At 39.9% G+C, this 12,171-nt stretch overlaps 1 protein-coding gene across 2 annotated transcripts in view; it reads left to right on the top strand.

The window, feature by feature from the left end:
• Window positions 1-12,171, top strand: part of LOC110508402 (solute carrier family 26 member 6) — a 34,850-nt gene that overhangs the window by 15,543 nt on the left and 7,136 nt on the right. The window contains exons 12-15 of one of the 2 annotated variants that reach the window (XM_090225686.1): window positions 552-621; window positions 1,439-1,531; window positions 10,393-10,500; window positions 11,653-11,784. In XM_090225686.1, the coding sequence (XP_090081812.1) occupies window positions 552-621; window positions 1,439-1,531; window positions 10,393-10,500; window positions 11,653-11,784 (403 nt within the window). Of the gene's footprint in view, window positions 1-551; window positions 622-1,438; window positions 1,532-8,896; window positions 9,380-10,392; window positions 10,501-11,652; window positions 11,785-12,171 lie in introns of those variants that run through there. The other variant, XM_090225687.1, reaches the window with a different exon arrangement.

The following is a 12,171-nucleotide window of genomic DNA, read 5'->3' as shown; positions in this document are numbered from 1 at the left end:
GAGTGTATTTTATTTGTATTTACTATGGATCCCCAAGGCAGCAGCTACTCATTCTGGGGTCCAGCAAAAGGAAGGCAGATTATACCATTTTAAAAAGTGTGTTTGCATGAGTGTGTGTGCATGAGCACACGTGTTTGTGTTTGCTTGTTTTCTTGTGAGAGAGAGTAAGATAGATTAATCCTTCTAAAACAGTGGTATTCAAACTTTTTCAGAGTGGGCCCCATTTTTTTCACAATAATTTCTCACGACCCCACCCCAAATAAGATGATACAACCTTAATAACGGTACTTTTACATTTTTGCATCAACAAATAACCTTCATTACGTTTAAATTTCTTACCGAAATGAAAAGAAACCAGTAAATATCTTTCTCAAAAATGTTTGTATATTGTCCCATACAAAAATCTGTACACATATTATTATAATTTTTTGGACAATCCCACTGGTCGCAACTTTGAATACCATTGTTCTAAAATGAATGTATTGTGTTTCTCTTCTTCTTAAAGTAGATAACATCTGTTCTCTCTCTCGCGTGCGTGCTCTCTTTCCCAGGCCGAGGTACTCTATCCTGGGGCATGTTCCTGGGACTGAGCTCTACTTGGATACAGACACATATGAGGAGGTGAGACGGAGGAGTTGACAGTTTTTTTTTGTATCGCTTTAGTGCAATTTTCATGTGGTACATTTTCACAACTTTTAGTCCAAAACTCAAAACAGATCATCAAAAAGGTAGTTGTTTCAAAATTCTAAGTACATTTTTTAACTGACCAACTACAACACCAAATCATACAGTCCCTTTTTCACCAAACTTAATCAGTGTTTCATCTAGAAATGCATGTTTCACATTGCAACACATGTTCATATATAAAGTATTTGCCTTTTACAATGCAATGCAGAGTTCACACTGCTTTACTAAAATTGCATTGGCCAATACAGTACTGTAATATATGCCATTTATGTAGCAGATACTTTCATCCAAAGTCACAACATTTTTGGTATGTGACCACAGAACTCTGGTGTTGCTAGTGCCAGGCTCTTACAAACTGAGCCATGTACAGGACTACTACATTAATGTAAAATACAATACAGCATTACAATACAGGTGGAAGATTTATGATTCCCATCCCCATGAGCACACCACCTCATGGATGAGTCATGCAACGATTTCAGTGGTTCTGTGGTGAACAAACAAAATTAATGCACAATGAAAGGTTTTGAATGCAAGACTGTCCATGTTACAAGTGTTGCCAGTTTGGAGCTTTGTACTAAGAGTTTTGGAAACTCATCACATACTTTTGAAAATAAGACCAAAGCAATAAAACAAAACTTTAATATGTAATTAGGGGGGTGTGAGTGGGTTATTCAACAGTGGGTTTTAAAACAGTTTTTAGATGACCATCTATTGAAGTCCCCTGTTTGTGTGTTGGTTTGTCCCACAGGCTAAAGAGATACCAGGTATCACCATCTTCCGTTCCTCCACCACAATGTACTATACCAACGCTCAGCTATACCTGGACGCACTGCAGGAGAAGGTAGTGTGATTATTTTATGACCGGTAAACGCCCACACCATTCCAACACAGAAAATCTGCTTTTTAAACAACAATTCTTAAGGAAAATGATTTCACTCATATTGTAATTAATTATAGGTCACATCTTATTGTAATCTGTAAACACTGGGCAGTTGCTTTAAATACACACATGATTAGTACAATTGGCCAATTGGAAACTTGCTTGACTTCAAAGGCAATATTGGTCACACCTTTTTTACAGTTGTTATTACTCGTAGCCTATGCTATTTAATAAACTGTAGTATCAATCCACAATTGACCCCTACAACTGAAGAACTATATCTCAGTTTTGGAACATTTTGGTGATATGGAGAAGTTGTGTAGTCGATCAAATCAAATCAAATCAAACTTTTTTGTCACATGCGCCGAATGCAAGTGTAGACCTTACCGTGAAACGCTTACTTACAAGCCCTTAACCAACAGTGCAGTTCAAGAAGAGTTAAAAAAAAAATTACCAAATAAACTAAAGTAAAAAATAATAAAAAGTAACACAATAACATAACATTAACGAGGCTATATACAGGGGGTACCAGTACCAAGTCAGTGTGCGGGGGTACAGGTTAGAGGTCATTTATACATGTAGGTAGGGGGGAGTGACTATGCATAGATAATAAACTGCGAGCAGCAGCAGTGTACAAAACAAATTGAGGGGGGGAGTCAATGTAATTGTCAGGTGGCCATTTGATTAATTGTTCAGCAGTCTTATGGCTTGGGGTAGAAGCTTTTAATGTCCCGTTGGTAGGATAATCGTAAACTTAGGTCATCAATTTCATTTTCCAATGATTGCATGTCAGCAATTAGAATTGATGACAGTGGGAGTTTACTCGCTAGCCTACAGATTTTCAAAAGGCATCCCGATCTGCGTCCTCTTTTCTTCACGCAAATGACTGGGATCTGGGCCTGTGCCCGGGAGAGCAGTATATCTTTCTCATCGGACTCGTTAAAGGAAAAATCATTCTTCCAGTTCGAATTGAGTAATCCCTCTTCTGATGTCCAGAAGTTATTTTCGGTCATAAGAGACGGTAGCAGCACATCGATATGAATCATCCAGAGTCTTGATTTTACATACAGACTATAAGCAAGTAGCCTAGCGCTTAAGAGCATTAGATGAGTAATCAAAAGTTTGCTGGTTCGAATCCCTGATCAAACTTGGTAACAAAATCTGACATGTGCTCATGAGCAAGGCATGGAACACTAATTGATCCTGTAAGTCACTCTGGATACGAATGGCTGCTAATTGAGTTAAATGCAACTTAAGACAAAGGAGATGATTGTGGGCTACAGGAAAAAGAGGACCTAGCACACCCCCATTTTCATCAACGGGGCTGCAGTGGAGCAGGTTGAAAACTTCAAGTTTTCCACATCACCAACAAAACTAACATGGTTCAAGCACACCATGACAGCTGTGAAGCGGGCAAGACAAAACCTATTTCCCCTCAGGAGACTGAAAAGATTTAGCATGGATCCTCAAAAAGATCTACAGCTGCACCATCAAGAGCATCTTGACTGGTTGCATCAATGCCTGGTATGGCAACTGCTCAGCCTCCGACCCCAAAGCACGACAGAAGGTAGTGCTAATGGCCCAGCCCATTCCATCACTGAGGCCAATCTTCTTGCCATCCTAGACCTCTATACTAGGCGGTGTCAGAGGAAGGCCCTAAAAATTGTGAACGACACCAGCCACCCTAGTCATAAACTGTTCTCCCTGCAACCACACGGCAAGCGCTACCAGAGTGCCAAGTCTAGGTCCAAGAGGCTTCTAAACAGCGTCTACCCCCAAGCCATAGGACTCCTGAACTTCTGGTCAAATGGCTACCCAGACGATTCGCATTCAGAATAATAGTAGAGAGAATGATTAATTTCAGTTTTTATTTCTTTCATCACATTCCCAGTGGGTCAGAAGTTTACATTCACTCAATTTGTATTTGGTAGCATTTCCTTTAAATTGTTTAACATGCTTCAAAAGTTTCGGGTAGCCTTCCACAAGCTTTCCACAATAAGTTGGGGGAATATTGGCCCATTCCTCCTGGCAGAGCTGGTGTAACTGAGTCAGGTTTTTAGGCCTCCTTGCCAGCACACACTTTTTCAGTTCTGCTCACAAATTTTTGATAGGGTTGAGTTTAGAATTTTTTTATTTCACCTTTATTTAACCAGGTAGGCTAGTTGAGAACAAGTTCTCATTTACAACTGCGACCTGGCCAAGATAAAGCAAAGCAATGCGACACAAACAACAACATTGGAGATGTTTAATATGAGTCTGGAAGGAGAGTTTACAGTCTAACCAGACACCTTGTCCATATGTTCTAAGTCAGAACTGTCCAGAGTAGTGATCCTAGTCGGCCGGGCGGGTGCGGGCAGCGAACGGTTGAAAAGCATGCATTTAGTTTTACTAGCATTTAAGAGCAGTTGGAGATCACGGAAGGAGTGTTGTATGGCATTGAAGCTCGTTTGGAGGTTTGTCAACACAGTATCCAGAGAAGGGCCAGATGTATACAGAATTGTGTCGTCTGTGTAGAAGTGGGTCAGAGAATCGCCCACAGCAAGAGCGACATCGTTGATGTATACGGAGAAAAGTTTGGTTCTAGAGTGTCACCCCCTTTGAAGATGGGGGATGACCGCATTGGGGATGACCGCAGAGACGTTGAACAGACTGGTAATAGGGGTTGCAACAATGGCGGCAGATAATTTTAGAAAGAGAGGGTCCAGATTGACTAGCCTAGCTGATTTGGTCCAGGTTTTACAGATCTTTCAGAACATCTGCTATCTGGATTTGGGTGAAGGAGAAGCTGTGTAGGCTTGGGCAAGAAGCCTGGGAGGGTGCAGAGTTGTTGGCCGGTGTTGGGGTAGCCAGGAGGAAAGCATTGCCAGCCATAGAGAAATGCTTATTCTAATTCTTGATTATCATGGATTTATCGGGGTTGACAGTGTTACTTAGCCTCAGTGCAGTGGGCAGCTGGGAGGAGGTGCTCTTGTTCTCCATGGACTTTACAGTGTCCCAGAACTTTTAGGAGTCAGAGCTAAAGGATGCAAATTTCTGTTTGAAAAAGCAAGCCTTTGCTTTCCTGACTGACTGAGTGTATTGGTTCCCGACTTCCCTGAACAGTTGCATATCGCAGGGACTATTCGATGCTATTGCAGTCCGCCACAGTATGTTTTTTGTTTTGGTCGAGGGCAGTCAGGTCTGGAGTGAACCAAGGGCTATATCTGTTCTTAGTTCTACATTTTTTGAAAGGGGCATGCTTATTTCACCTCTTGAAGCTAGGGGGCTCTATTTTTATTTTTTGGAAAAATAACGTTTCCAAAGTAAACTGCCTATTTCTCAGGACCAGATGCTAGAATATGCATATACTTGACAGCTTAGGATAGAAAACACTCTAAAGATTCCAAAGCTGTACAAACATTGTCTGTGAGTATAACAGTAATGTATAACAGAAAATGTTGAAACCCCTGTCTTTCTATGCATCCCTTTTGCCCATTGAAAGTGATATCAACCAACCAGATTCCTTTTTCTGTTGCTTCCCTAAGGTGTCTACAGCCTTTAGACGTAGTTTCAGGCCTTTATTCTGAAGAATGAGCGTAAACGTCCACATTGCCTAAGTGTTCTGTTGTTGGCTCTCAGTGTGATTTTTGCAGAACACAGAGAGGTAGCCATTTTTCCTCCCGGTCCTAGTGAAAAGCCAACTGTCCCAGTTGATATATTATCGAATAACTATTTGAAAAACACCTTGAGGATTGATTGTAAAAAACGTTTGCCATGCTTCTGTCGATATTATGGATATAATTTGGAATTTTTGTCTGCGTTGTCGTGACCCCTATTTCCAGTGGATTCCTAGGCATAACGCATCAAACTAACGGAGGTATTTGGATATAAAAATAATCTTTATGGAACAAAAGGAACATTTGCTATCTAACTGGGAGTCTCGTGAGTGAAAACATCCAAAGGTAAATTTTTAATTTGATTGCTTTTCTGATTTTCATGACCAAGCTTCCTGATGCTAAGTGTACATAATGCTATGCTAGGCTATCGATAAACTTACACAAACGCTTGTATTGCTTTCGCTGTAAAGCATCATTTCATGAATATGAATATTTTTTGACTGTTGCGCTACGCTATTCAGCGTTGCTGATGACAAATATACCGGATCCGGGATGGGTAGTTCTAGTTAAGATAGTGAGGAAATTACTTTAAAAGAACGACCAGGAATCCTCCTCGACTCCCCGGGCATGGTCGAATTGAAAGGCCTGCTCGGAGAAGTGTTTTAGGGAGCGTTTGACAATAATGAGGGGTGGTCGTTTGACCGCGGACCCATAGCAGATGCAGGCAATGAGGCAGTGATCGCTGAGATCCTGGTTGAAGAAGGCAGAGGTGTATTTGGAGGGCAAGTTGGTCAGGATAAGGATAATATCTTTGAGGGTGCCCATATTTATGGTATTAGGGTTGTACCTGGTGGGTTCCTTGATAATTTGTGTGACATTGAGGGCATCGATCTTAGATTGCAGGACTGCCGAGGTGTTAAGCATATCCCAGTTTAGGTCAGCTAACAGAACAAACCTTTCTCCACCTAACATAACGATGGTCATTATGGCCAAACAGTTCTATTTTTGTTTCATCAGACCAGAGGACATTTCTCCAAGAAGTATTTTTGTCCCCTTGTGCAGTTGCAAACCGGTGTCTGGCTTTTTTATGGCGGTTTTGGAGCAGTGGCTTCTTCCTTGCTGAGCAACCTTTCAGGTTATGTCGATATAGGACTTGTTTTACTGTGGATATTTTTGTACCTGTTTCCTCCAGCATCTTCACAAGGTCCTTTGCTGTTGTTCTGGGATTGATTTGCAGTTTTCGCACCACAGTACGTTAATCTCTAGGAGACAGAACACGTCGCCTTCCTGAGCGGTATGATGGCTTCATGGTCCCATGGTGTTTATACTTGTGTACTATTGTTGGTACAGATGAACGTGGTACCTTCAGACTTTTGGACATTTCTCCCAAGGATGGACCAGACTTGTGGAAGTCAACAATTTTTTGCTGATGTTTTTGCTGATTTCTTTTGATTTCCCCATGACGTCAAGCAAAGAGGCACTTATTTTGAAGGTAGGACGTGAAATACATCCACAGGTACACCTCAAATTGACTCAAATGATGTCAATTACCCTATCAGAAGCTTCTAAAGACATAATTTTCTGGAATTTTCCAAGCTGTTTAACAAACTATAGTTTTGGCAAGTCGGTTAGGACATGTTCTTTGTGCATGACACAAGTGATTTTTCCAACAATTGTTTACAGACAGATTCATTCACTAAATCACAATTCCAGTGGTTCAGATGTTTACATACACTAAGTTGACTGTGCCTTTGAAACTTGTTTTTCAACCACTCCGCTAATTTCATGTAAATTACTCCAACCTAAGTGTATGTAAACTTCCGAATACAACTGTATATTGTTATTTTTTACTTCTTCTCTTTTATTATTATCCGTATTCTTTGAAACCGCACTGTCGGTTAGGGGCTCGTAATTAAGCATTTCACTGTAAGTTCTACACCTGTTGTATTCGGCGCAGGTGACTAATAAAATGTTATTTGACTTGTTTGAAATTAACAATATTAACCTCTCTGCGTACCGAACCCGTTAGCGGGATGAAATAAGACGACATGCGGTGATCACTACATAAATAGTCATATTAAACATTCATGAAAATACACTGCTCAAAAAAATAAAGGGAACACTTAAAACCTCTTGATACTACCCATCCTGGGTCCGGGAGCGTAATCATCAACTGACACTAATTAGCATAACGCAACGGACATAAATATTACTAGAAAATATTCATATTCATGAAATCACAAGTGAAATATATTGAAACACAGCTTAGCCTTTTTTTAATCACCCTGTCATCTCAGATTTTGTGTGACTCCAAATCCAGACCTCCATGGATTGATACATCTGATTTCCATTGATCATTTTTGTGTGATTTTGTTGTCAGCACATTCAACTATGTAAAGAAAATAAGAAAATAAATATTCTTTAATAAGAATATTTCATTCATTCAGATCTAGGATGTGTTATTTTAGTCTTCCCTTTATTTTTTTGAGCAGTGTACAATTGTCTTTTGTCAATTGTTTCGAAAGCCGTGAATCTTGATAATCCAACTACGTTGTCTGATTTAAAAAAGGATTTACTGTGAAAGAATACGATGTGATTATCTGAGGATAGATCCCCATGAAAACAACTATTTCAACCAGCACAGGCGTAACAAAATCACAAACTGCAATAAAATACATTGTGTACCTTTGATGATCTTCCTCTGTTTGCAATCCCAATGCATGGTCTTTTGTTTGATAAAATCCATTTTTACAGCTTAACACGAAACATTTTGTGAACCGCTTGAGTCGTGAATTCCGTCTCATTCCATTTTCGACGACACATTCAATGTAAATTCACAAATTAAACGTGACTTTTCCAGTCATGTTTGGTTTCATTGCAATCAATGGGTCAATGGGTCATTTCTCGGAACGTATTGACTGAAAGAAACCGATTTGAAGACAACAAGTAATGACATCATTGTGCACCAATGATATGACCGCTGTTTCGTTGATTGACTGTATTTTAAGCCAATGACCATTGATCGTCTTGAAATCTAGCTGGGTAGGTAGCCAATGAGCTGAGGTAAACGGCAATATGTAATGTTTATGTGTTGGAAGACCAACCCATGTAGTAAACTCTGGCGTAAAGAGGGACATTCGCCATTGAAGTTTCATACCGGAAGGAGCAACGCATGTTACGCACAGCATTGTTTTGGTAAAGCGCATCTTCAGCTGTTTATTTATCAATCAGTATGGCGACTAAGTCAGGGAAAGCTCAATCTAAGTCTAGATATATACACAATTTTAGAAGAAATTGATCGGGAAAGTGAGACAGAGATTGTTGGAGGACAATTCATTTAGCGATTCCCAAATGGAGGAATATTTTTTTAATGGAGAGGACATCGTTTTGGACTGGTAAGTTCTTCTCATGCTAATGCCGTTGCTTGACATTAATAATATAAAATATTATTTGTGAAATGAAATAGCCTATTTGAGGCTGTTGAGGGGAGGGCAGGCCCACAACAATGGCCAAAGTGAAATGTAGACAGTAGCTCTAGCTGGTCTGTCATAATATAAAATAGACAGTAGATCTAGCTGGTCTGTCATAATATAAATGAGACAGTAGATCCAGCAGGTCTATAATAATATATTCAACCTTATGTTCCCTGTACTCTAGATATATCTGTTTATTATACCTGTTGATACAGGGCTCATATGTGAAACTATTCTAACTGAACATTTTCTTTCAGAGTGACACTGACTCCGAATGGTAGCCCCCAGTGCCAAGGTGTCCATCCCCCACTGAAGCTGGTTCATCCAGCTCCTGCCACAAGTGGTGTTCATCTGCCCAAATGTATTTCTGCAGGCATGGATATGCCTCAGGGCCAAAAGGGCACAGCATGGAGGCGTCGCTGTGTTCTTTGCAAAATGAAGTGTTTTGTATATAGTTATTCCATTCAAAATGTATAACTTCACCAATTTGGCCACTTGGGTACATTTGGGCTACTTGTGTGGGACACCTGGGTGACTTCATGATAAATGTCATATAGCACACTCATTTTGGAAGTTATTATTCTGAACCTTTGCACAAGTACTGTTGCCCTCTTATGTTTTTCACTGAAATTGTCCCCATCATCCTATCTGAATGTTTGTTTTGTATTGTTCATTTTAAAGATAAATGATACAACAATAAAAATGAAAAAACGTATGTTTTTTTCATTGTATTATCTAAACCAGATCTATTGTTAAATTGTCCTACATTCAATTCACATTTACACAAACGTCAGTGTTTTCTTTCAAATGAAATCAAGAATATGCATATCCTTGGTTCTGAGCCTGAGCTACAGGCACTTATATTTGGGTATGTCTTAAGGCGGAAATTGAAAAAAGAAAGGGGGTAAGCTGTAAGAGGTTTTAATGTCAGTTGAGAACTCTGAACATTCCAGTAAAAATAAGATACTCATCTGAAAATAAATGTGCATAGGGTTCTTTGGTTGAAGGGTTCTACTAGGAATATTCAGAGTTGATGACAATGCAAAGACTATCAATGAACTTGAGACAACGGCATGCCATATTAGGCTGGCTTAACTTGCTGGTGGGAAGTCGTCTGATGTGGATGTGTTCAAGTGCTTTAAAACACTGAACAATTCTTCAACAAATAAGATTTTAGATAGCTTAATAATTAATAATTAAGCTTAATAATTAAGTTAGCTAGCTTGCTTAACATTGACAATATGGTCAGACCAGCTTCATTATTTGTATTGATGAGCAATTTGTTGTCATCTTTTGGCTGAAAGAGTAAAAGGTCAGTGGTGAAATGGCACAATTCGGCAACTCAGGTAACAACATTTTATCAGAGATTCCCACTTATTATTCTGACTTGGATTCGGGGTCATTCAAGTGAAATTTCCCACTGGGAACTAGGAGATTCTGATAACTCTGATAGGAAGTGGACACAGCCTTAGGCCATGAAACACATTGATTGGCAAGTGATTTATTCATCAAAACCCAGTCCTTTTTGTGCACACTTCCACCTATTGTGCTCGTAATTCCCTCTGTGAAAATAGCACAAATATTTCTGGGACCCCTGTGGTTGAAAATGTGTTATTAGCAATTGTGGTTGGGTGCGGGTGAACAAAGAGCTGACCCACGTATGACTGGTGTTTGTGTGTCATTCTCTCAATAGCCCTCTTTCTCTGAATTGCTTTCTCTCTCCTTGTCTCAAGCATTCCATTTTCTTACACAGAGTGGAATTGACATTGGAATGCTGCTGATGAAAAAGAAGAAAAGAGACACTGAAGAAAAGAGGAAAGACAAGAAAGAAAAAAACAAAGCCAAAAAGGAGGCAAAAAAGGTATAATACGTCCAACACACATACACCACCGTTCAAAGTTTGGGATCACTTGCTTCTACACCTGCATTGCTTGCTGTTTGGGGTTTTAGGCTGGGTTTCTGTACAGCACTTTGATATAACAGCTGATGTAAGAAGGGCAATATAAATACATTTGATTTGACTTAGAAATGTCCTTGTTTTTGAAAGAAAACCACAAGTACATTAGAGTATCTAGTTTGAGAAACAGACGCCTCACAAGTCCTCAACTGGCAGCTTCATTAAATAGTACCCACAAAACACCAGTGAAGAGTTGACTCCGGGATGCTGGCCTTCTAGGCAGAGTTGCAAAGAAAAATCCATATCTCAGACTAGCCAATAAAAATAAAAGATTAAGATGGGCAAAAGAACACAGGCACTGGAGAGAGGAACTCTGCCTAAAAGGCCAGCATCCCGGAGTTTCCTCTTCACTGTTGACGTTGAGATGGGTGTTTTGCGGGTACTATTTAATGAAGCTGCCAATTGACTTCTTGTGAGGAGTGTTTCTCAAACTAGACACTCTAATGTACTCGCCCTCTTGCCCAGTTGTGCACCGGGGCCTCTCACTCCTCTTACTATTCTGATTAGAGCCAGTTTGCGCTGTTCTGTGAAGGGAGTAGTACACAGCGTTGTACAAGATCTTTAGTTTCTAGACTGTATCTCACATGGAATAGCCTTCATTTCTCAGAACAAGAATAGACCGACGAGTTTCAGAAGAAAGGTCTTTGTTTCTAGCCATATTGAGCCTGTAATCGAACCCATAAATTCTGATGCTCCAGATACTCAACTAGTCTAAAGGCCAGTTGTATTGCTTAATCAGGACAACAGTTTTCAGCTGTGCTGCAAAAGGGTTTTTTAATGATCAATTAGCCTAAAATGATAAACTTGGATTAGCTAACACAACGGGCCATTGTGTTAGCCTCTGTACGCCTATGTAGGTATTCCATTAAAAATCAGCCATTTACAACATATTTCTGATCAATTTGATGTTATTTTTATGGTAAAACAATTTTGGCTTTTCTATCAAAAACAAGGACATTTCTAAGTGACCCCAAACTTTTGAACGGTAGTGTAGGACAAACAAACAAGCACGAAAAAATTGCACTGTTAGTGACCTTAATTCTCTTCCCTTCCCAGAATGGTGTGAATGGACACCTACCCAACAATACAGTCCATCCAGATGACAAGTGGGATGAAGAGAAAGGTTCCCCAGACCTGAAATTGAACCAGACAGCCATTGCCCTAGTTGACCGACCCATCAACGGACAGGTTTGCAGTGTGATATCCGAAAGTGTAGTGAGGCATTTTAGCAAGACAATTGTGTAGCTGTATGAACTCTGAAAAGATTCAGATGTATAGCCACCCCAGATTTTGCCCCTGGGGCTGTGGCAGCCATTTTTCAAAATGGCAGCATATGGCAACAGATTGTTTTGAGATAAACACATCAAATCTGGCACAGAGTTAGATTTATGTAGCCTGAAAATATTTACATCTGGAGCCACCACACATTGGCGCCTGGGGTCCATGGCGCCAATCTTACAAAATGACCACTATCGGAAATAAAATGTTACAATTCTGAGGAGCTTTTTTGAGATACACCACATTTGGCATAGAGATAGATTAATGTACCCGTAAAGACATCATATATAAAAAAAC

The sequence above is a fragment of the Oncorhynchus mykiss genome, chromosome 28, assembly GCF_057628025.1.
Source record: "Oncorhynchus mykiss isolate SJ-2025 chromosome 28, ASM5762802v1, whole genome shotgun sequence".
NCBI classification, from domain to species: Eukaryota; Metazoa; Chordata; class Actinopteri; order Salmoniformes; family Salmonidae; genus Oncorhynchus; species Oncorhynchus mykiss.
Note: the sequence above shows the minus strand (reverse complement) of the source record. Positions and strands in the feature narration are given on the sequence as shown.